This window comes from Bombina bombina, chromosome 3, assembly GCF_027579735.1.
Source record: "Bombina bombina isolate aBomBom1 chromosome 3, aBomBom1.pri, whole genome shotgun sequence".
Taxonomy (NCBI): Eukaryota; Metazoa; Chordata; class Amphibia; order Anura; family Bombinatoridae; genus Bombina; species Bombina bombina.
In genome coordinates, this window is record NC_069501.1 from 892621693 (window position 1) to 892647393 (window position 25701).

The 25701-nt window shown below is 40.3% G+C and overlaps 1 protein-coding gene across 50 annotated transcripts in view; it reads right to left on the reverse strand.

The window, feature by feature from the left end:
* SCEL (sciellin) overlaps positions 1–25701 on the reverse strand; it is a 182803-nt gene that overhangs the window by 47810 nt on the left and 109292 nt on the right. For 18 of the 50 annotated variants that reach the window (XM_053707863.1, XM_053707892.1, XM_053707881.1 and 15 more), the window contains 5 exons: positions 25629–25682; positions 23799–23855; positions 22461–22517; positions 6824–6880; positions 5493–5549 (listed from right to left, as the gene is read on the reverse strand). In XM_053707863.1, the coding sequence (XP_053563838.1) occupies positions 5493–5549; positions 6824–6880; positions 22461–22517; positions 23799–23855; positions 25629–25682 (282 nt within the window). The remainder of the gene's footprint in view (positions 1–5492; positions 5550–6823; positions 6881–22460; positions 22518–23798; positions 23856–25628; positions 25683–25701) is intronic. The other 32 variants (XM_053707906.1, XM_053707901.1, XM_053707893.1 and 29 more) reach the window with 9 other exon arrangements.

Sequence of the window (25701 nt, forward strand, 5' to 3'; positions counted from 1 at the left end):
ACTCTTTTATCCTTAAACACCCAGATAGGAAAAATATATTACGCCCTATGACTCCCTTTGAATCTTTGTGTAAATCTTCTGATCCGATAAAACGTACTCTTTCATTAATATACTCTATCCTACCAGAATCACCCCCAGGATTCTCCCCTTAATTCATTGACCGATGATCTGATGAACTAAACACTGAAATATTACATTTTGACATGACTCGCATATTTTCTAATATAACTAAAGTTTCCTCATCTAGCAAACTCATTGAGACCAATTTAAAAATCGTCCACCATTGGTACCTAACGCCTTGTAGAATAAATAAATTATTTGCATCTGCCAGCGATAAATGCTGGAGATGCGAAACTTCATTAGGCACCATGGGACACATATGGTGGACTTGTCCCCTAATTCAAACGTGTTGGCATACTATTATAAAGGTTACTTCCAGAATGTTAAGTGTAGATTTACCGCTAGATCCACTCCTGTGGTTACTTAATAATATACCTCATAAACTTCCAACCTACAAAAAGAAATTAATATTCATAGCCAGTAATAGTATGAAGTCCCTTATTGCCCAAGAATGGAAGAGCAGAGATGTGCCAACATTGATATTTTTGTGTTTTTTCTCTCTATTCAATTTGAACCATGTCAGTTTCTCTTTGTATGTAGAGATTACCAAATCTACTAATATCATTTCACTGTATATTTATTTTGCATTGTACTGACTTACTTCATTTATATAAATAAAGCTGATTTAAAAACTCAAAAAAAACAAACCATCAGGCAATGAGTAAAATAATAAAAGTATATTACAGGTAGAAAACCCTTTATCAAAACTGCTTGGGACCTGGAAAGATTTAGTTTGGATATTGCATTTTGGATATTAAAATATTTGCTGTGGCTCTCTGATTCAAAGTAGCTCTCTGTTACAAGTGGCAGAGTTACTCACTGGCGTTAGAAACTGGAGATGGAAACTGCAGTCCCACTAACAGGTAATGTCCCTATAACAACAATCCCCACTTATCCATATCTCACCCTCCCTTCTCTCATCCCCTATACTGTCCTCTTATGAACTACTCTGTTTCCTTAGAAACACATCCCCCTCTAACTCTCCTGTGTCTAGTCATATGTTCTCCTACAAGTCTCACTTTCACCTTCTGTCACTCTCACTGCTACTACTGCTTGCTGCTGGTGATGTCTCTCCTAACCCTCGCCCTGCAGCAATCACCACACTTTTACACTCTTGCTCTGTCTCCCACTGCAAAAACTCTAGGTCATGCAAAACCAACATTCTCATCTCCATTAACACACAGCGCTTATCCCCTCTCTTTTCGTGTGCCCTCAGGAATGCTTGCTCTGTCTGTAAAAAACTTACAACTGTTCACAAACTGTTTGTTTCCAACGCTTTCAACCTTCTAGCAATTACTGAAACCTAGCAATCTTCCTGTGACACTGCTTCCATTGCTGCTCTCACACGGTGGTTTCCACTTTAACCACATACCTAGGTCAGGTTAGAGACATGGTGGCGGTGTTGGCATATTACTCTCCACCTCCTGCTCCTATCAGTACCTATCTCCATTTCCATCTCTCTCCTTTTCTTCCTTTGAAGTCCACTGCATTCGCCTGGCTTCCTTACTTTCTCTCTACAAATACACCTACTCTAATTCTGGGGGACTTTGACATCCCCAATGACAACCCATCTGCCCCTGCTGCCTCTAAACTTCTCTCACTCACTAACTCCTTCAGCCTCTCACAATCCACACTATTCCCTACCACCGCAATGGAAACTCTTTTGATCTGGTATTCTATCTCTGCTCTCTATCTGATGTTGCTTGTCGCCCATTTCCCATATCAGACCACCATCTGTTCACCTTTAATCTTAATATACAAGCTAAACCTATTTCCCTCCCTCGCCCCCGCTCCTGTAGAAATCTGCACACTGTAGACCCTCCCCAACTATCCAACCTTATTCAAATACTCCTCCCCCACACTTCCACGATATCCTGCCCTGAACTTGCTATAACCCACTATAACAATACCCTCTCCTCTGCACTTGACACTCTTGCTCTGCCCCAACTTCACAAAGCCTCACATCGCCAACTCCAGCCCTGGCACTCCCAGCAAACACACCACCTGCAAAAATGTTCCCGCACTGCTGAACGTGCCTGGAAGAAATCCTGCTCTGAACCTGATTTCATGCACTATAAGTTCATTCTTCACTCTTACACCTCTGCCCTTCACCTAGGTAAGCAAACACTACTTCTCTTCTCTTATATCCACTCACTCCTCAAACCCTAAAAGACTCTTCTCCATTTTCAAATCTCTCCTCTACCCGTCTGCACCTCCCCCCTCATCTGCATTCAGTGCTCAAGACCTGGCTGACTACTTTTTCAATAAAACACTTACCATCCGAAGAAATATCCCAACACAAGCCTGCAATCTATCAACTTCACTCCTAGTCACCCCCTCTGCCACTCTCTGCACCCTCTTTTCCATATTGTCTTCCTCAGACCTCACTACCTGCCCACTTGACCCTATTCCTTCACATCTAATACCTTCTCTGTCTCCCACCCTCACTCCAGCTCTTACTCATATATTCAACCTATCCCTTTCTACCGGCTCATTCCCTGCCTCCTTAAAACATGCAAAGGTAACCACCATCCTCAAAAAAACCTCCCTTGACCCTAACTCTCCTGCAAACTACTGCCCCATATCACTGCTCCCGCTAGCTTAAAAAATCATTGAAAAACTAGCTTTTGATCGCCTAACCCACTTCCTGTCCTCCAACTCATTGCTCTACCCCCTGCAATCTGGCTTCCGTCCCCAACACACAAATTAGACTGCCCTCACCATGGTTACTAATGATCTCCTTTCTGCTAAAAACAAAGGCTACTACTCTATACTCATCTTACTTGACCACTCTGTTGCCTTTGACCATCCTCTTCTCCTATGGATTCTCAGCTCTCTTGGGCTCTGTGACCCAGCCCTATCCTGGATTGACTCTTATCTCTCTAACAGATCGTTCTCCATCTCTTTTGCTGGTAACTCCTCCTCTCCATTGCCTCTGTCTGTTGGAGTGCCTCAAGGCTCTGTCCTGGGTCCTCTACTCTTCTCTATTTACACTTATTCACTGGATAAACTCATCAACAGATATGGCTTCAACTATCACTTCTATGCTGATGATACCCAGATTTACCTTTCCACCCCTGCACTCTCTTCTTCTGTCAATTTTCACATCAGCGACTGCTTATCTAGATTTTCTTCCTGGATGGCCTCTCACCACCTAAAAATAAACATGTCCAAGACCGAACTACTTCTAATTCCCCCCTCTAACTTCACTACAGTTTCTAATATTTCCATCAATGTTGGTGGCATCACTATCTCCCCATCACCCCAAGTCCGCTGCCTCTGAGTCACAATTGACTCAAATCTGTCCTTTATTCCCCTGATCCAATTGCTCTCTTCATCCTGCCGCAACCACCTACGGAATATCTCCAAAATTCGTCCATTTCTGAGTGCTGAAACTACTAAACAGCTAATCCACTCCGACTTGACTACTGTAATAACTTATTATCTGGCCTTCCTCTCTCCCACATCTCTCCCCTTCAATCCATCCTAAATGCATCTGCAAGGCTAATCCACCTCTCTCGATGCTCTGTCTCTGCTGCACCTCTCTGTGAGTCCCTTCACTGGCTCCCCATTCACAGCAGAATTAAATTCAAAATTCTCACCCTGACCTACAAAGCCCTCATCAATGCTGCCCCACCCTACCTATCCTCACTCATCAACAAATATTCTCCAGCCCGTCCGCTAAGATCCAACAATGACCTGCTTCTTGTGTCCTCTACCATCACCTCCTTTCATGCTAGACTACAGGACTTCTCTCGTGCGGCACCAACCCTCTGGAACGCACTTCCTCGAGCTGTCAGACTTTCCCCTAGCCTCTCCTCCTTTAAACGTTCCCTAAAGACCTTTTGTTCAGGGAAGCTTATCACGCGACTCATTAAAAATGAACTTCACTTACCTAACAGTTGCCTTCATCTATCTCCTCACTAATATCATTCTCACCTTTGCAGTCCCCACCTCCTGTTTCCCATCCTCCTACCCATCTAGATTGTAAGTTCCCACATGAATAGGGCCCTCAATTCCCCCTGTATTTGTCTGTAAAATGTTGTCTCTTATTGTATTGTTTCCCCCTTTGTACTTTTATTCTTGTACCCATGGGCAGCGCTGCAAAATCTGTTGGCGCTTTATAAATAAAGAATAATAAATAATAAATAATCTTTAAAAAAGGACGGTTTAGAGAACGGATGGGACCAAGTATAAGCGACAATATCTTATGTCATTTAGGCAATATTTACAAGTCATAAGTACAGCTTATACTTGTAACTAGGGATGGGCGAATGTGTTTATATTCTAATACAAATGTTAGAACAAATGTTATTGTAGAAATTTGATCTACATAATTGAATGTTGATAAGAACGAATATTCTTAAAAATTCTATAATCGAATGCTATTTACAGTTTTTGAATGTCACTTTCGAATTCAAATGTTGATAATTAGATTGAATGTCCACATTCGAAATTTCGAATGTAACATTTGATTTAACAAATACTATTCAGAAGTTCAATAGTTCATATGGTAGGGAATTTAGTAAATCGATACATAATAGATACAAATATATCAATTTGAATGTTTCTCTTTCAAATATTGCATAATTTGAATACTACATTTAAAGAAAGCATTAGAAATACTATTACATTAAACAAATGTTGTACAAACATTTCCAAATTTGAAATAGTTTAATATTATTTTTAATTCCTTTGTATACAGAGTACTCTCATTTTTGATTATTTAATTTAAAAAAATATTAATTAAAAAGTTTGGATTTCAGAATACATTTTTATTTTGGAATTCCGGATTTGGGGATTTGTACCTGAAGTTGCACTGCCGATAACGTAAAGGGACATTATACACTCATTTTTTCTTTGCATAAATGTTTTGTAGATGATCTATTTATAAAGCCCATAAAGTTTTTTTGTTTTTTTTAAATTTATAGTTTTGCTTAGTTTTAAATAACATTGCTCTGATTTTCAGACTCCTAACCAAGCCCCAAAGTTTTATTTGAATACCGTCAGCTACCTTCTCCAGCTTGCTCCTGTTTGTGTAAAGGGTCTTTTCATATGCAAAAGAAGGGGGAGTGTCTTATTTCCCACTTGCAGTGGGCTTTCCAACTGCCTTTTCAACAGAGCTAAACTGACAGCTTCTAAGTAAGTTTTTAAACAGTTTAATACTGGATTTTTATATCAGTATCTGTGCATCTTATTCTTTATAGTAGTGTCTATTACATGCAGTTATATGAAAATGAGTGTATACTGTCCCTTTAAATCTAGCATTCTGTGTTAAATAATTTAAACGTCAAAGCTGCATCTCCAAACCTGTTACAAAAATACACTGTAAAATGATTTAATTTCAGATGAAATATAGATAGGTTACTTACCCCTTGTTTTTATTCGCAACATTTGTAACATCAATTAAATCATCAATTCTCTGGCTTCTGAAATAAACGATAATTAAGAGTTTAATATTTTTTAATCGTACATTTGTTCTCAATATTTTGTGTATTTTTAATGTGTACACTTCAGTACATATAACACAACACATAACTCACAACTTGCAACATGAGCAATGTTGAAAGGGATACTGAACCCAATTTTTTCTTTCATCATTCAGATGCAATTTTAAGCAACTTTCTAAGTTACTCCTATTATAATTTTTTCAATTTCTTGGTTTCTTTATTTGAAGAAGCAGGAATGTAAGTTTACAAGTCTGTCCATATTTGGTTCAGCATCTGGGTAGCACTTGCTGATTGGTGGCTAAATGCAGCCACCAATAAGCAAGCGCTATCCAGGGTGCTGGAACAAAAATGGGCTGGCTCATAAGCTAACATTCCTGGGTTTTTTTTCAAATAAAGATACCAAGGAAACCAGGAAAAATTGATAATAGGAAAAATATTAGAAAGTTGCTTAAAATAGCTTGCTATATCTGAATCATGAAAGAAAAATGTAGGTTCAGTATCCTTTTAACTCGTCTGCAATATCCATTGAAAGTATAAGGCGCACCAAAGGGATGTCGGCTGCTCTAAACATTCTCTGGTTCTATTTTACCTTGAACTTGCAATACCTAGTTGCGTGCTATATTAGTGTGGTTATGCAATATTAATATTGCACCCAGCTCTATTAATTGCACTCAACTTGTAATCTAGGCCAAGCAGTTTTTCTCCATGTATAATATAGAAATAGTCATGTCTGTTAGTGTGTGAAGAATGTAATGTTTATTCCTTTTGTTCACAAAACAAGAGCACAATCACGTAGTTACAGGCGGTCAAGCAAAAAAGTATAAATTGCATCAATAAATCCTGTATTAAACCAGGGATAAAGGACAGTGTGAATGTCTAATTTTGTATACTCTCAGCACTCATTTCAGAAATATGTTTTCTTTGATGCATTTGGTGCCAAATAATCTTCTAGCTTCCCACAGTTATTTTTTTTTTTTTTTTAGCTTCTAGACATTGGTTGTATTTTTTTTTTAATCCCTTAGAATATTCAATGAAAACTTTCTATTTTTAACATTTCTTACACATGTTCAAAAGGCCACATGCTTCTAAATCTTTTGCCTCAACAACCTCAGATTCTATAAAACTCCTGGTGAGTATTCTGGGAAATCCCAAAATGCTGCAGGCAATTTACATCTAGCATTCTGAGGTAAATCATTTAAATTTGAAACTATACATTTATTTAATTTCAGATAAAATATAGATGGGTTGCTTACCCCTTGTTTTTATTTGCAGCATATGTTACATCAATTAAATCATCAATTCTCTGGCTTCTGAAATAAACAATATCTCAATTTTATATATGAACGATCATAATATTTATTTTTTTATAGCCTTGTCTTACCTAGTACTAGTGGCTAAAAAATATCAGACAAGGGGGGGGGGAGCGGAGCTAGGCCATGAAAGTGGATGGTCGCAAGTAGGTGAAGCTCTGTGTTCAGAGACACTAACACCTGCTTCTAAGTGATAAAAGGAAACGTAACCCGACTATAAATCTCACCGGTAACTACCCGAACGGTGACTACTGCCGTTGAAGGGTCTCCTGCAAGTCTGCCAGACAGATATGGTGCCAGCTCTGTAACTTGCCGTACAGCACTTGTGGCCCAGTACCGGCCCGCGACATCTATGCACCTAAAGTACGCACTTAATCAGAGCCCTCCGCAGTGTGGATCATACCTAGTTGACATCCAGGTCCGAAAATATAGAGAATAAGCACGGTGACAGGTAACAGCTTCTTATTTTTGGAGCTTGGAATATATACTGTCTGCACATGGCGCTCAGGCCTAAGCTCTCTTCACTAAAAACTCCCTAATCAGCCCACGCTGCCCAACACTCTAATACACCAGGAGAGCAATATAAGGTGGCAAATACTCATTATGGCTGCCAATCCTCTAACAGGCATAATATCACGAGGATAACTTTGCTAACCTATAAGCTTTATACCCAGCAGGTAGATGGACACATATCACAGTGATTTAAGGCCTTTTTCTTACTTTTGCAAACGCTTTTTCCATGCAGCACACATTTTAAGGCGCCAAACTTATCTAAGGCTTGTAAAGTGGAGGGACATTTGAAACTGATTTACATAGCCAACCAGTGTGACTATCCACTTCACACCGCACAGCAAAATAATTATTTTTAATATCTGCACGGCAGTAAGAGCCTCATATATAATAGATAATGGCATCCAAGAGAAACCAAAAATCTGACAAACCAAACAAATCCCAATCTGCTCAGCAAGCTACAGTCAGCAGTTTTTTATTTAAAACCGCGAGCAGTGACAATCAAGATATTGCTGAACACAGGCTCTACAACTGTCTTTCAAACCACCACATCCTGCAGATGTCTCAATCAACCATTCTCAGAATCACCGTTATCCTTAAAGAGACTCTCATTCAAATTGGATGAAAGTGCTCTCTAAAAGGAAAAAAGTAAACCACCTGCATTCGAAGATACTAGAGACGGAGCAAGCGTTACTTGAACTCTCTTGCGGACTGTTCTATAGGTAATCCTTTTGCTCATGAACTTTCCTAATTCTTAAACTTAAAAGGTATTGTTATGTGTTAAACTTTCACTCACATCATTTTGTTGTTCAAATGTTCTTTCTACTGTTATTAGTATGGTTACAGCACGATACTTATAATTTCTCACACTGGAATTCCAGCTCCTCTGAAGGAGCAGGTTAGATCTCTTATATTCCTAGTTCACAGCTGTTAAAGTATTAGTTCTTAAAACTTAACCTATGTATGAAGGTGTTGGTGTCTTCTGTACATTCTACCTTATGTTTGTGTCTTGTTTTGAAACTGTTGTATTGCAAATGTTTATTTTTATTGTTGTTTGTATGTGGCACATTCCTCTGTATACATTCCCTGTCAGTACACATTCCCATACACTTTGTGAAGGTACATCATACCACATTTCCCAGCATTCCACACGAGGCCCTAAGAAAACTCCACTATTAACTCCTCCCATTTGCAATTTCACACATCCTCATCATTATATTCTTATCCACGAGAATATCCCACCCTCATGACAGAATCTAAGACTGACTCTCTAATTTTTCTCTCAGCCAATATTCAGGGCCTAAAGAACCCCTATAAAAGGAACATTGCCTTAAGGGACTTTCGGGGGGGGAAAAAAACAGACGTTATCTTTATTCAAGAGACTCACTTTCAACGAGGGCATGAACCTAAAACTTTTAGGTATAAATTCGGCCAATCTTACTATGCCTCTAACTCACATAAAACAAACGGAGTAGGAATACTCCTAAAAAATAACATACCTTTTCAGCTAATCAAAAAATACACGGATAGTAAGGGCCGATACATTGTATTAGTTGGTAAACTATATAACTCTTTGGTAACCTTAGCTAATCTATATGCTCCTAATTTGAAACAAGATACTTTTTTAAGTCCTTAAAGAGACACTGAACCCAAATTTTTTATTTTGTGATTCAGATAGAGCATGCAATTTTAAGCAACTTTCTAATTTACACCTATTATCAATTTTTCTTCATTCTCTTGCTTTCTTTATTTGAAAAAGAAGGCATCTGTGCTATTTTTGGGGTTCAGAACCATGGAAAGCACTTGTTTATTGGTGGGTGAATTTATCCACCAATTGGCAAGAACAACCCAGTTTTTTCACCAGAAATCTAAACTTACATTCTTGCATTTCAAATAAAGATACCAAGAGAATGAAGACAATTTGATAATAGGAGTCAATTAGAAAGTTGCTTAAGATTGCATGCTCTATCTGAATCACAAAAGAAAAAATTTGGGTTCAGTGTCCCTTTAACTAACTTATTGCTAAAAATCACCATAGGGTCTCTTATAATGGGTGGGGATTTTAACCTCACAGAATAATATCTACAATAAAATACTGCATGAAAGAATTAACAGCAAATGACGTATGGAGGGTATATAAACCGGAAGGTTCAGACTACATATTTTATTCTAACCCTCATCGTAAATTTTCTCGTCTAGAACACATAGAAATTCTCCCTAACTCCTGGTCAGACCATTCTATAGTACAATGTTCCTTCAGGTGGCCACATAGACCTTCCCTCACTATACATGGAAATTAGATGAATCCTTACTTGCAGACCCCATACATTATCAACACCTGGAGAAATCGTTAGGTGAATACTTCACCTTCAACGAATCCACTGTAAATGACATCAGAACACTCTGGGAGGCCCATAAAACAGTCATACGTGGGGAGCTAATCCATATCAAGGCATACCAGATAAAACAAAAAACTGTCTACTCAACAATACTTTAACAAATCTATCTAAGCTAAAAGACCAACTCAAATCACATCCTAGCAAAAATTCAATTATCACGAAAGGTTGTGGATTGAAAAACACAAAACAATCATTAAATAGGCAAAGTATGTAAAAAGAATGCCCTCAAACAACAAAAGTGGCCCCCTCTTAGATAGAAAATTAAGGAGAAAATTACACAAGGGTTACATCTTAACATTAAAAAATAAACAGGGTAAAGAAATAAACACATCAGATAAAATAGCTGAGGAATTTAGATCCTATTACTCTCAATTATACAACCTATCAAACACACCTAACCAAAATCCTCGGACAGCTTCCGCCAACAAAATTAAATTGATAAAGAAATACCTCTCTAATATTGTCCTTCCATCGGTTTCTCCAGACCAACAGCAGACCCTAAACAAACCGATCTGGCAAAAGGAACTTTTAGAGGTAATTAAAGATCTCCCTTCTAACAAAGCCCCAGGCCCGGATGGGTTCTCCGATTAATATTATAAAGTATTCAAATATATTCTTTCCCCTTACATGCTGTCGATGTTAAATTCGATAAGCGAGGACAACCCCTTTTCAAGATCTGCATTGGAGGCACACGTTGTTCTCCCTAAGCCAGGCAAAACCCCGGATACCGCAACTAATTTTCGACCGATATTATTACTTAACAATGACCTTAAGATATACGCAAAGATTCTGGCCAACCGGCTTAATACGATTCTCCCACATATTATTGACGGTGACCAAGTGGGGTTTGTCCCATCTAGAGAGGCCAAAGACAACACAGTTACCCCTAAGCCACACAAACCCATTGCGATAGTGTCAGTGAACGCAGAAAAAGCCTTTGACCGTTTCAGCTGGCACTTTCTTCGGGAAGTCGTACACAAATTTAGACTGGGAAACACCATTTCTAAAATAATGGCTTTATACACCTCCCCCTCCGCCAAAGTAAGGATTAATGGGATAACTCCCTCCCAATTTCAAAGGGCACTAGACAGGGGTGCCCCCTATCACCACTCCTCATCACATGCATGGTAGAGGCTCTCGCTACTGCCATGCATTCCAATGTAGACATCCACGGGATACAAATACAAGACAACATCCTTTTTTGCCTAACAGACCCAGTTAAATCCATTCCCCCTCTGATAACTGAATTGGATGCATTTTTGGTGGCCTCCAACTATTTAATTAATACATCAAAATCAGAACTTCTAGCGATACAATGCAATGATACCCTCCCCTCTCAAATTACCAAAATGAGCCCTTTTCGTATTCAATCCTCCTCCTTGAAATACCTAGGGATACACCTCACCTCTAAAACACATGACATGTTCTAGACCCAACTATCGACCCCTACAGAATACCCTGAAAGCAGATATGTCTTCATGGAGATCAAAGAATATTTCTTGGCTGGGTAGAATCAACTCAGTTAAAATAAACATCCTTCCCAGGGTATTGTACCTTTTTCAAACACATCCAATCCCCTTGCCAATTAAGTACTTACTGCATTTCCAAAATAGGATATTAGAATTAATTTGGGATAAACGTAAAGCGAAAATAAATAAACACCTTATGTGTTCGCCTATAAAAATGGGGGACTGGGGGTGCCCAATCTGAAAAACTACAGGAAAGCCACTTTCCTCCAGCGCATAGTCGACTGGTTCACTAACTACAAACACAAAAAATGGGGGAGACTGGAACATAACATCACACAAACTCCACTTCTAGGGTCTCTCTGCTGGCAAAATACAACAGGTTTACCATAGGCAATCAAAAATACCTTCATAATTCAGAAAACCTTTAGTGTATGGGATAAAACTCTAGTAGAGAACCCTTTCCTTTTATCTAGATCTTCCCCTCTAACTTCCCTAACAGGCAATGTAGACTTTCCACCAGGACAAGACTGGGGGAAGTCAAAACATAAAGCACTACAACAGGCGATCATGACATATCAACTAGGTAATGAACAAGCCTTTCTTCCCACAGTTAGTTTAATTGAGAGCGGCCTCCCCATGTTCTCGAACTGGTTTTTCCTACATCAATGCCACTCTTTTATCCTTAAACACCCAGATAGGAAAAATATATTACGCCCTATGACTCCCTTTGAATCTTTGTGTAAATCTTCTGATCCGATAAAACGTACTCTTTTACTAATATACTCTATCCTACAAGCATCACCCCCAGGATTATCCCCTTACTTAATTGACCGATGATCTGATGAACTAAACACTGAAATATTACATTTTGACATGACTCGCATATTTTCTAATATAACTAAAGTTTCCTCTTCTAGCAAACTCATTGAGACCAATTTAAAAATCATCCAACGTTGGTACCTAACGCCGTGTAGAATAAATAAATTATTTGCATCTGCCAGCGATAAATGCTGGGGATGCAAAACTTCATTAGGCACCATGGGACACATATGGTGGACTTGTCCCCTAATACAAACGTGTTGGGATACTATTATAAAGGTTATTTCCAGAATGTTAAGTGTAGATTTACCGCTAGATCCACTCCTGTGGTTACTTAATAATATACCTCATAAACTTCCAACCTACAAAAAGAAATTAATATACATAGCCAGTAATAGTATGAAGTCCCTTATTGCCCAAAAATGGAAGAGCAGAGATGTGCCAACATTGACTCATTGGTATAGTAAATTCTACTAAATTTTAGAATGAGAAGAATATGCTTACATGCAACATAAACAAGAGCCCCTTTACATTCAGTTGAAAGCGACTTGGGACTCCTTTATACTCATGTTACCTTTATACAGAGTGATTGGGAAATTGAAGCTATATGTTTTTCTGACTTTTAAGACACTTATATTGAATGCCACAGTACTTTAATAGTTTTTTTTTTATTATTATTTTTCTGTTTATTGTCTCTATTCAATTTGAACCATGCCACATCAGGCAATGAGTAAAATAATAAAAGTATATTACAGGTAGAAAACTACTTGGGACCTGGAAAGATTTGGATTTCACAATAGTTTGGATATTGCATTTTGGATATTAAAATATTTGCCGTGGCTCTCTGATTCAAAGTAGCTCTCTGTTACAAGTGGCAGAGTTACTCACTGGAGTTAGAAACTGGAGATGGAACTAACAGGTAATGTCCCTATAACAACAATCCCCACGCTATCCATATCTCACCCTCCCTTCTCTCATCCCCTATGCTGTCCTCTTATGAACTACTCTGTTTCCTTAGAAACACATCCCCCTCTAACTCTCCTGTGTCTAGTCATATGTGCTCCTACAAGTCTCACTTTCACCTTCTGTCACTCTCACTGCTACTACTGCGTGCTGCTGGTGATGTCTCTCCTAACCCTGGCCCTGCAGCAATCACCACACTTTTACACTCTTGCTCTGTCTCCCACTGTAAAAACTCTAGGTCATGCAATACCAACATTCTCATCTCCATTAACCCACAGTGCTTATCCCCTCTCTTTTCTTGTGCCCTCAATAATGCTCGCTCTGTTTGTAACAAACTTACAACTGTTCACGAACTGTTTGTTTCCAACGCTTTCAACCTTCTAGTAATTACTGAAACCTGGCTATCTTCCTCTGATACTGCTTCCATTGCTGCTCTCACACGGTGGTTTCCACTTTAGCCACATACCTAGGCCAGGTGAGAGACATGGTGGTGGTGCTGGCATCTTACTCTCCCCCTCCTGCTCCTATCAGTATCTATCTCCATTTCCATCTATCTCCTTTTCTTCCTTTGAAGTCCACTGCATTCACCTGGCTTCTTTACTTTCTCTCTACAAATACACCTACTCTAATTCTGGGGGACTTCAACATCCCCATTGACAACCCATCTGCCCCTGCTGCCTCTAAACTCCTCTCACTCACTAACTCCTTCGGCCTCTCACAATCCACCCTATTCCCTACCCAACGCAATAGACACTCTTTTGATCTGGTATTCTCCTATCTCTGCTCTCTATCTGATGTTGCTTGTCGCCCATTTCTCATCTCAGACCACCATCTGTTCACCTTTAATCTTAATATACAGGCTAAACCTATTTCCCTTGCCCCCGCACCTGTAGAAATCGGCACACTGTAGACCCTCCCCAACTCTCCAACCTTATTCAAATACTCCTCCCCCACCCTTCCACGAAATCCTGCCCTGAACTTGCTATAATCCACTATAACAATACCCTCTCCTCTGCACTTGACACTCTTGCTCTGCCCCAATTCACAAAGCCTTACATTGCAAGCTCCAGCCCTGGCACTCCCAGCAAACACACCACCTGCAAAAATGCTCCCGCAATGCTGAACGTGCCTGGAAGAAATCCCGCTCTGAACCTGGTTTCATGCACTATAAGTTCATTCTTCACTCTTACACCTCTGCCCTTCACCTAGGTAAGCAAACCTACTTCTCTTCTCTTATATCCACTCACTCCTCAAAGCATAAAAGACTCTTCTCCATTTTCAAATCTCTTCTCTACCCGTCTGCACCTCCCCCCTCATCTGCATTCAGTGCTCAAGACCTGGCTGACTACTTTTTTGTCAGGGTTTTTCGCTGTTGTGTTTGCCATGTGCTGCTGGCAGCCATTTTACTCACCTCTTTTCCTGACTTGGTGCATTGTGGGGGATGCTGCTCACTTCTTGCACTTCCTTTTATGGCCAGACTGGTGTGCATCATCCATGTGAGACAGGATGCAGTCTCAGAATTGTGATGTCATCATTTATTATTTAAAGGGCCTCTGTTCAGTATGCTTTGCCTTTGCATTGTCTCAGACCTGTTTGTGAGAGTTTCTGTGTATTACCTGGCTGCCTGACGTCCTTCCTGGTTCCTGATCCCTGGCTTGTTCCTGACTCTGTTGTTCTCCTTGTTCCTGATTCCGGCTCGTCTGACTAATCGCTTTGGCTCCTGACTCGACTCGTCTGACTACCAGCTCTGGTTTTGACTCCTGGCTTGTTATTTAACTTGTGGACATTTTATAATTTTTTGCTATTAATAAAGGTGTGATTATTTTTGCACTTCTCGTCTCAGTCGGATTCCTGGCACCCTGACATTACGCAAAGGCCATAAATCCTGATGCTGCTAATTATCCACCTTTACCTGCCATCATTTCCAGGATGGATGTACAGGATCACTGCTTGGATCAATTTGCACTAGCCCTGCAAACCCTGCTGACTTGCACTGCACATTTGGACCAAAGTGTCCAGCATGTTATGGCTGCTCCTGTTTCCGCTGCTGCACCTTTGCCTACCAGGAGCATGTCCGGTTCTGCACCTCTACCTCAGCGATATGGAGGTGATCCTATTCAGTGCAGAGGGTTTTTGAACCAGGTGGGCATTTACTTTGAGATGTTACCTCAGGCGTTTCCCTCTGACAGAGCTAAGGTGGGATTTCTCATCTCGTTACTCTCTGACACAGCTCTTGCCTGGGCTAATCCCTTGTGGGAGACTAATAAACCTGTGATTTCAAATTACCCTGAATTTGTGGCCTCCTTTCGAAGGGTATTTGATGTTCCGGCTCGCTCCTCCTCTGCTGCTAAACGACTCATGTCCATTCAGCAAGCTACAAGATCTGTTGCTCAGTATGCTATTGAGTTCCGTACGCTTGCCGCAGAGGTAGGTTGGAACAATGAAGCCCTTGTTGCCGCCTTCTTTCATGGGCTCTCAGATGCGATTAAAGACGAAGTTGCTGCCAGAGATTTATCAGAGGATCTCGAGGCATTGGTGTCTTTTTTGATCCTAATTGACATCAGACTCAGAGAGAGGCCCTCTTTCAAGGAGCGCTTGCGGAAGCCTCCTGTTCCGTTGTCTCCTACGTGTTCCCACCCATGCCTCCCTCTCCCCCCATGCCTCCTGGTCCCGAGTCACCAGGTACTGCTGAGCCGATGCTGTTGGGATTCACGCGTCTCTCCGCGGCAGAGAGGGCCTTTAGGAGGAGGGAGAGGCTCTGCCTTTATTGTGGGTTACACGGCCACCTTTTGAAGTCTTGTCCTACATGGCCAGGAAACGCTCACACCTAAGGTCCTGTTGGGGGCAGACCTTGGGTGGTTTATCCTTGTCCCCGGAACCGCTTAGGGAGAAACCTTTGGTCACGGTTGTCCTTTCCTGGGTGGACTCCTCCATAGTCACTTGTTGACTCCGGTGCTGCTGACTATTTCATTGACAGTGCTTTTTTATCAAAGCACTCCATTCCTGTTTTGCCTCGGTCTGTTCCGCTTGCTATTGAGGCCATTGATGTCAGGCCCTTTCAGCCTGCACTCGTTACTCACGAAACTGCTCCGTTGTCCATGGCTGTTGGGGCTCTCCATTTTGAAACCCTCCAGTTGCAGGTGATAAACTCTCCGCATTTTCCAGTTGTTCTGGGTTATTCCTGGCTCCAGAAGCACAATCCCAGTCTCAACTGGCGCAGGTCTGAAATTTTGTTGTGGTCCCCGCAATGTATTTCCACTTGTCTTTGGAAACCAGTTAAAGTCTGTTTGACAAGGTGCATGCCGGTACGTTGCCTCCTCACCGGTCTTACGATTGTGCCATAGACCTGCAACCTGGAGCCATTCCTCCTCGGGGCCGGGTTTACCCTCTGTCTGTTGCAGAGAATTGTGCTATGGAGGAGTATGTTGCCGATGCTCTGTCCTGGGGGATCATCCGCAAATCCTGCTCTCCTGCAGGGGCTGGCTTCTTCTTTGTGAAGAAAAAGGGTGGCGCGTTAAGACCATGTATTGATTATAGGGGTCTTAATCATCTTACCATTAAGAATGCTTACCCTATTCCGCTCATTACGGAACTCTTTGACCGCCGCAAGGGAGCTATGGTCTTTACTAAACTTGATTTGAGAGGAGCGTACAATCTCGTTAGGATTAAGGAGGGTCACGAAAGGAAAACAGATATAAAACACCAGGAGCGGGCATTATGAGTATCTTGTAATGCCCTTTGGCCTATGTAATGCTCCTGCTGTTTTTCAGGAATTTATTAATGATGTCCTACGAGATATGTTGCAACAGTGTGTTGTGGTGTACTTAGACGACATTCTCATACACTCACCCACACTTGAGGCTCATCGTTCTGATGTTACACGGGTTCTTCAGAGACTACGTGAGAACGGCCTGTTTTGTAAATTTGAGAAATGTGAGTTCCATCAGATTCAAGTAACCTTCCTAGGTTATGTTATCTCCATTGCAGGGTTCTCCATGAATCCTGACAAGTTTTCTGCAGTGGCCTCGCCCAGTTGGTCTTCGGTCTATTCAACATTTTTTGGGGTTCGCCAATTACTATAGAAAACTTATTTAAAACTTTTCTTCCTTGGTCAAACCTATCACAGACATGACCCGTAAAGAGAATGATCCACTCCATTGGTCACCTACTGCCATTGAGGCCTTTGATAGTCTTAAGACTGCCTTTGCTGCCGCTCCAGTTCTGGCTCATCCTAACTCTGTCCTGCCTTTCGTTCTTGAGGTCGATGCATCTGAGACTGGAGTAGGTGCCCTCTTTTCTCAACGTCCTACGCCTGACGGTTCCTTGCATCTGTGTGGTTTCTTCTCTAAGAAATTGTCTCCAGCGGAGTGCAATTATGAAATTGGCGACAGGGAATTACTGGCCATAATTTTGGCACTCAAGGAATGGAGGCATCTTCTCGAGGGTACTAGCGTTCCAGTGCTCATTCTTACTGAACACAAGAATTTAACTTATATATCTGAAGCAAAACGTTTGTCGCCCCGACAGGCCAGATGGGCGCTATTTTTGTCTCGATTTAATTATGTGGTCTCCTACCTGCCTGGTAGTAAGAATGTTAGGGCTGATGCCCTCTCTCGACAATTTTCACCTCTGTCCAAGGAGGAGTCTGTACCTACTCCTGTTATACCTCTTGACCATATTTTGGCTACCATACGTACTAATTTGACTTCTCCCTTGGGGGAGGAGATCCTGGCTGCACAAACCAATGCACCGCCTGAGAAACCTAGTGGTAAGTGTTTTGTTCCTGAGAATCTTCAAACTAAACTTTTGCACACTTACCACTATCCTAAAGCCGCAGGTCACCCAGGCAAGAACCAAATGATTTGGCCTGTCACTCGACAATTCTGGTGGCCAGGTCTTCGTTCTGATGTTGCTGCGTATGTTGCCTCCTGCTCAGTTTGTGCACAGAATAAGACTCCTCGACGTCTTCCTGTGGGTCTTCTTCAACCTATTGCTAATGGTGAGCGTCCTTGGACACATCTTTCCATGGATTTCATTGTCGAGCTCCCTGTTTCCAATGGCAATACTGTTATCCTTATGGTGGTTGACCGTTTTTCTAAAATGTCCCATTGCATTCCCTTGATGAAACTGCCTACCGCTCAGGAGCTTGCTTAAATTTTTGCCCGGGAGGTCTTCCGTTTACATGGGTTACCCAAGGAGATAGTGTCGGAACGGGGTAGCCAGTTTGTCTCCAGATTTTGGCGTTCCTTTTGTGCTCAAATGGGGATCCAGCTTTCTTTCTCCTCAGCATATCACCCTCAATCCAATGGGGCTGCGGAACGGTCTAATCAAGCTCTGGAACAGTTCCTCCATTGCTATGTCTCAGATCACCACAATAATTGGTCTGAACTGTTACCTTGGGCAGAGTTTGCTCGTAATAGTGCTATTAATGCTTCCTCCAAGTTATCCCTGTTCATGGTGAATTATGGGTTTCAACCATCCTTGTTGCCCCATTCATTCATGTCTCAGGGTATTCCTGCTTTGGAGGAGCATCTCCGGCAACTCCGTTCCACGTGGGGGCAGATTCAGGATTACCTTCATCGTTCTATGCAGCGCCAAAAGTTCCAGACTGATCGTAGGCGTCTGCCCGCACCTTCCTACCAGGTTGGTGAGAGAGTTTGACTGTCCTCCCGCAACTTGAACCTTTGTGTGCCTTCCAATAAATTGGCTCCCCGTTATGTTGGTCCTTTTCGAGTACTCTGACGGGTTAATCCTGTGGCCTACGCTCTTGACCTTCCTCCTGCTCTCCAATGTTTTTCATGTCTCCCTCTTGAAACCATTGGTTTGTAATCGGTTTACCACTGTGTTGCCTCGTCCCCATCCTATCTTTGTTGACAACCATGAGGAGTATGAGGTCAGCAGCATTATTGAATCTCGTATGTCCAGGGGCCATGTACAGTATTTGGTTCACTGGAGGGGCTACGGTCCGGAGGAGCGTTCTTGGGTTCCCTCCTCTGATGTTCATGCTCCCGCCCTCCTCCGTGCCTTCCATGCCCGTTTTCCCAATAAGCCTTTTGTCCTCCCACGGGGGAGGGATCGTTGAGGGGAGGGTACTGTCAGGGTTTTTCCCTGTTGTGTTTGCCATTTGCTGCTGGCAGCCATTTTACTCACCTCTCCTCCTGACTTTCTGCATTGTGGGGGATGCTGCTCACTTCCTGCACTTCCTTTTATGGCCAGACTGGTGTGCATCATCCATGTGGGGCAGGATGCAGTCTCAGAATTGTGATGTCATCATTTATTATTTAAAGGGCCTCTGTTCAGTATGCTTTGCCTTTGCGTTGTCTCAGACCTGTTTGTGAGAGTTCCTGTGTATTACCTGGCTGCCTGACGTCCTTCCTGGTTCCTGATCCCTGGCTTGTTCCTGACTCTGCTGTTCTCCTTGTTCCTGATTCCGGCTCGTCTGACTATTCACTTTGGCTCCTGACTCAGCTCATCTGACTACCAGCTCTGGTTTTGACTCCTGGCTTGTTATTTGACTTGTGGACATTTTATAATTTTTTGCTATTAATAAAGGTGTGATTATTTTTGCACTTCTCGTCTCAGTCTGATTCCTGGCACGCTGACATTTTTCAATAAAACACTTACCATCCGAAGAAATATCCCAACACAAGCCTGCAATCTTCCAACTTCGCTCCCAGTCACCCCCTCTGCCACTCTCTTTTCCCTCTTTTCCCTATTGTCTTCCTCAGACCTCACTACCTGCCCACTTGACCCAATTCCTTCACATCTAATACCTTCTCTGTCTCCCACCCTCACTCCAGCTCTTACTCATATATTCAACCTATCCCTTTTCTACCGGCTCGTTCCCTGCCTCCTTAAAACATGCAAAGGTCACCACCATCCTCAAAAAAACCTCCCTTGACCCTAACTCTCCGGCAAACTACTGCCCCATATCACTGCTCCCGCTAGCTTAAAAAATCATTGAAAAATTAGTTTTTGATCGCCTAACCCAATTCCTGTCCTCCAACTCATTGCTCGACCCCCTGCAATCTGGCTTCTGTCCCCAACACTCAACTGAGACTGCCCTCACCATGGTTACTAACGATCTCCTTTCTGCTAAAAACAAAGACTACTACTCTATACTCATCTTATTTGACCACTCTGCTGCCTTTGACCATCCTCTTCTCCTATGGACTCTCAGCTCTCTTGGGCTCTGTGACCCAGCCCTATCCTGGATTCACTCTTATCTCTCTAACAGATCGTTCTCCGTCTCTTTTGCTGGTAACTCCTCCTCTCCATTGCCTCTGTCTGTTGGAGTGCCTCAAGGCTCTGTCCTGGGTCCTCTACTCTTCCCTATTTACACTTCTTGGGTAAACTCATCAACAGCTATGGCTTCAACTATCACCTCTATGCTGATGATACCCAGATCTACTCTCTTCTTCTGTCAATTTTCACATCAGCGACTGCTTATCTAGCTTTTCTTCCTGGATGGCCTCTCACCACCTAAAAATAAACATGTCCAAGACCGAACTACTTCTAATCCCCCCCTCTAACTTCACTACAGTTTCTAATATTTCCATCAATGTTGGCGGCATCACTATCTCCCCATCACCCCAAGTCCGCTGCCTCTGAGTCAAAATTTACTCAGATCTGTCCTTTATTCCCCTGATCCAATTGCTCTCTTCATCCTGCCGCAACCACCTACGGAATATCTCCAAAATTCGTCCATTTCTGAGTGCTGAAACTACTAAACTGCTAATCCACTCCATGGTAATTTCCCGACTTGACTACTGTAATAACTTACTATCTGGCCTTCCTCTCTCCCGCATCTCTCCCCTTCAATCCATCCTAAATACATCTGCAAGGCTAATCCACCTCTCTCGATGCCCTGTCTCTGCTGCACCTCTCTGTGAGTCCCTTCACTGGCTCCCCATTCACAGCAGAATTAAATTCAAAATTCTCACCCTGACCTACAAAGCCCTCACCAATGCTGCCCCACCCTACCTGTCCTCACTCATCAACAAATATTCTCCTGCCCATCCGCTAAGATCCAACAATGACCTGCTTCTTGTGTCCTCTACCATCACCTCCTCTCATGCTAGACTACAGGACTTCTCTTGAGCGGCACCAACCCTCTGGAAGCATTTCCTCGAGCTGTCAGACTTTCCCCTAGCCTCTCCTCCTTTAAACGTTCCTTAAAGACCTTTTGTTCAGGGAAGCTTATCACCCGACTCATTAACAAATGAACTTCACTTACCTAACAGTTGCCCTCATCTATCTCCTCACTAATATCATTCTCAACTTTGCAGTCCCCACCTCCTGTTTCCCATCCTCCTACCCATCTAGATTGTAAGTTCCCACAGGAATAGGGCCCTCAATTCCCCCTGTATTTGTCTGTAAAATGTTGTCTCTTATTGTATTGTTCCCCCTTTGTACTTTTATCCTTGTACCCATGGGCAGCGCTGAGGAATCTGTTGGCGCTTTATAAATAAATAATAATAAATAATAAATAATATTTAAAAAAGGACGGGTTAGAGAATGGATGGGACCAAGTATAAACGACAATATCTTATGTCATTTAGGTAATATTTACAAGTCATAAGTACAGCTTATACTTGTAACTAAGGATGGGCGAATGTGTTTATATTCTAATTCAAATGTTAGAATGAATGTTATTGTAGAAATTCGATTTACATAATCGAATGTTGATAAGAACGAATATTCTTAAAAATTCTATAATCGAATGCTATTTACAGTTTTTGAATGTCACTTTCAAATTCAAATGTTGATAATTAGATCGAATGTCCACATTCGAAATTTCGAATGTAACATTTGATTTAACAAATACTATTCAAAAGTTCAATAGTTCATATGGTAGGGAATTTAGTAAATTGATACATAATAGATACAAACATATCAATTTGAATGTTTCTCTTTCAAATATTGCATAATTTGAATACTACATTTATAGAAAGCATTAGAAATACTATTACATTAAACAAATGTTGTACAAACAATTCGAAATTTGAAATAGTTTAATATTATTTTGAATTCCTTTGTATACATAGTACTCTCAGAAAGATAGTACAGTACTGCAATCAGAAAGGTAATATTTGTTAAATAAATATAGACTGTTATTTTCACAAATAAACAAAATAAAAACACAGGTAGAGAATATTGTGACTTACAGGCTGGGAAAAATAGTCATTTTTGATTATTTAATTAAAAAAATATTAATTAAAAAGTTTGGATTTCAGAATACATTTTTATTTTGGAATTCCGGATTTGGGGATTTGTACCTGAATAAGTTGCACTGCCGACAACTTAAATCTAGCATTCTGTGTTAAATAATTTAAATGTGAAAGCTGCATCTCCAAACCTGTTACAAAAATACACTGTAAAATTATTTTATTTCAGATGAAATATAGATAGGTTACTTACCCCTTGTTTTTATTCGCAACATTTGTAACATCAATTAAATCATCAATTCTCTGGCTTCTGAAATGAAGGATGATTAAGAGTTTAATATTTTTTAATCATACATTTGTTCTCAATATTTTGTGTATTTTTAATGTGTACACTTCAGTACATATAACACAACACATAACTCACAACTTGCAACATGAGCAATGTTGAAAGGGATACTGAACCCAATTTTTTCTTTCATCATTCAGATGCAATTTTAAGCAACTTTCTAAGTTACTCCTATTATAATTTTTTTCAATTTCTTGGTTTCTTTATTTGAAGAAGCAGGAATGTAAGTTTACAAGTCTGTCCATAATTGGTTCAGCACCGGGGTAGCGCTTGCTGATTGGTGGCTAAATGCAGCCACCAATCAGCAAGCGCTATCCAGGGTGCTGGAACAAAAATGGGCTGGCTCATATGCTTAAATTCCTGTTTTTTTCAAATAAAGATACCAAGGCAACCAGGAAAAATGGATAATAGGAAAAAATTTGAAAGTTGCTTAAAATAGCTTGCTATATCTGAATCATAAAAAGAAAAAAATGCGGGTTCAGTATCCCTTTAACGCAGCTGCAATATCCATTGAAAGTATAAGGCGCACCAAAGGGATGTTGGCTGCTCTAAACATTCTCTGGTTCTATCTTACCTTGAACTTGCAATACCTACAGTAGTTGCGTGCTAATATTAGTGTGGTTTTGCAATATTAATATTGCACCCGGCACTATTAATTGCACTCCACTTGTAATCTAGGCCAAGCAATTTTTCTTCATGTATAATATAGAAATAGTCATGTCTGTTAGTGTGTGAAGAATGTAATGTTTATTCCTTTTGTTCACAAAACAAGAGCACAATCACGTAGTTACAGGCGGTCAAGCAAAAAAGTGTAAATTGCATCAATAAATCATCATGTATTAAACCAGGGATAAAGTACAGTGTGAATGTTTAATTTTGTATACTCTCAGCAGTCATTTCGGAAATATGTTTTCTTTGATGCATTTGGTGCCAAATAATCTTCTAGCTTCCCACAGATTTTTTTTTTTTTTTAGCTTCTAGACATTGTTTTTTTTGTTTTTTTTAATCCCTTAGAATATTCAATGAAAACTTTCTATTTTTAACATTTCTTACACATGTTCAAAAGGCCACATGCTTCTAAATCTTTTGCCTCAACAACCTCATATTCTATAAAACTCCTGGTGAGTATTCTGGGAAATCCCAAAATGCTGCAGGCAATTTACATCTAGCATTCTGAGGTATATAATTTAAATTCGAAACTATACATTTATTTAATTCCAAATAAAATATAGATGGGTTGCTTACCCCTTGTTTTTATTTGCAGCATGTGTAACATCAATTAAATCATCAATTCTCTGGCTTCTGAAATAAACAATATCTCAATTTTATATATGAATGATCATAATATTTATTTTTTATAGCCTTGTCTTACATAGTAGCAGTGGTTAAAAAACATCAGGCAATGAGTAAAATGATAAAAGTATATTTTAGGTAGAAAACCCTTTATCCAAACTGCTTGGGACCTGAAAATGTTTGGATTTCAGAATAGTTTGGATTTTGGAATATTTGCATTTTTTTCACAAATAAACAAAATAAAGACACATGCAGAGAAGATTGAGACTTAAAACAGTACATTTTGATCATTTTATTTTTAAATAAATATTAATTAAAAAGTTTGGATTTCAGAAAAAGTTAGAATTTTGGAATTCCTGTTTTGGTTATTTGTACCTGTATAAGTTGCAGTCAACTGCATGTACATTGTACATGTAGATTAATATTTATTAATTGTTCATTTGTTCAAAATACTTTTACATTTTTAATGTGTACACTTCATGTAGAAAACTTTTATACTCTGTTAGCATGTAAAGTACAGAAAGACACAAAACTATGTAATAAAGAAGTAATGAAAAGATTAGCCTTTGAATAGCAAATAAAAAGATAACATGAAGCCTATAGAACGCTATAGTCCAGCGAAGCTTGGTTTATCAATAAATAGAAGTCAATTTTTTTATTCATGCAGAAATGAATCACAGAATTTAAAATGATCTGGAAGCAAAGTCAATGTTTTAAACTGCCATGTTAGAATTACTGTGCAGCATGAAGAAGTGTTAGGGTTCTGTATTCCACAGAATACACTCCAACCTTTCTGGGTGGATTGTACATTACAATTTTAAATTACAGCAGGCAAATGAAATAATGTAAGTGCATTAAAAAAGCTATTTAATAATGCACAATTAAATATTTTATGAGGATTACATTTTTGAGTTTGCAAAGGACATTCAATTCAGAATCGAAATCCCTCATAAATGTAATAATTAAGATATATTGGAGCATGCATTCAATATTTGTTTTGCCTGCTTTTGTTATACCGTAGCTCTGAAAATTGTATCTGTTTCCCCCTACCCAGACCAGTTGAAGTGCCTTCATTACCTAAAACTGCAACATTGTACACAGTGATTGGTAAGATCAAAGCACAAGCTCATTTACATATGCCCCTAAATGGCTGCAGGAACTACATGGTTATAGACCAGCAGCATGAATGCCAAGATGCAAAACCTTGTACATTCTGCTAAAAATGTTTGTATGCATACCGTTTTACAATGTGCTGCTTAGCTGCTGATATATACTATGGGGCATATTATCAATGTGCGAGCGGACATGATACGAAGTAGCGTATCATGTCGGCTGCACATCGCTACACATCAATAAATGCCGCCCCCTGCAGATTCACGGCCAATCGGCCGCTAGCATGGTGTCAATCAACCCGATCGTATTCGATCGGGTTGATTTCTGTCCGCCGCCTCAGAGCAGGCGAACAAGTTATGGAGCAGCATAACTACTGTTTCCGGCAAGCCTGAAGGCTCACCGGAAACAAGGGGCCTCAAGCTCCATACAGAGCTTAATAAATATGCCCCTATGTGTGTATGTGTATATATACAGTATATATATACAGTATATATATATATATATATATATATATATATATATATATATATATATATATATATATATATGTGTGTGTGCCTTTAAGGTGGGTTTACATCAATATTACAACACTATTTTTGTTATATTTTTTACTAGAAATAATGTTTTGCTGTCATCACCCAGTATAAATAAAATAACCTTGGCAAATACCTGGGTTTGTCTTCTGTCTTTCTAATTTCAATTAAATTGCTCAGTTCCTCGTCCCTTAAAAAAAAAAAAAAAA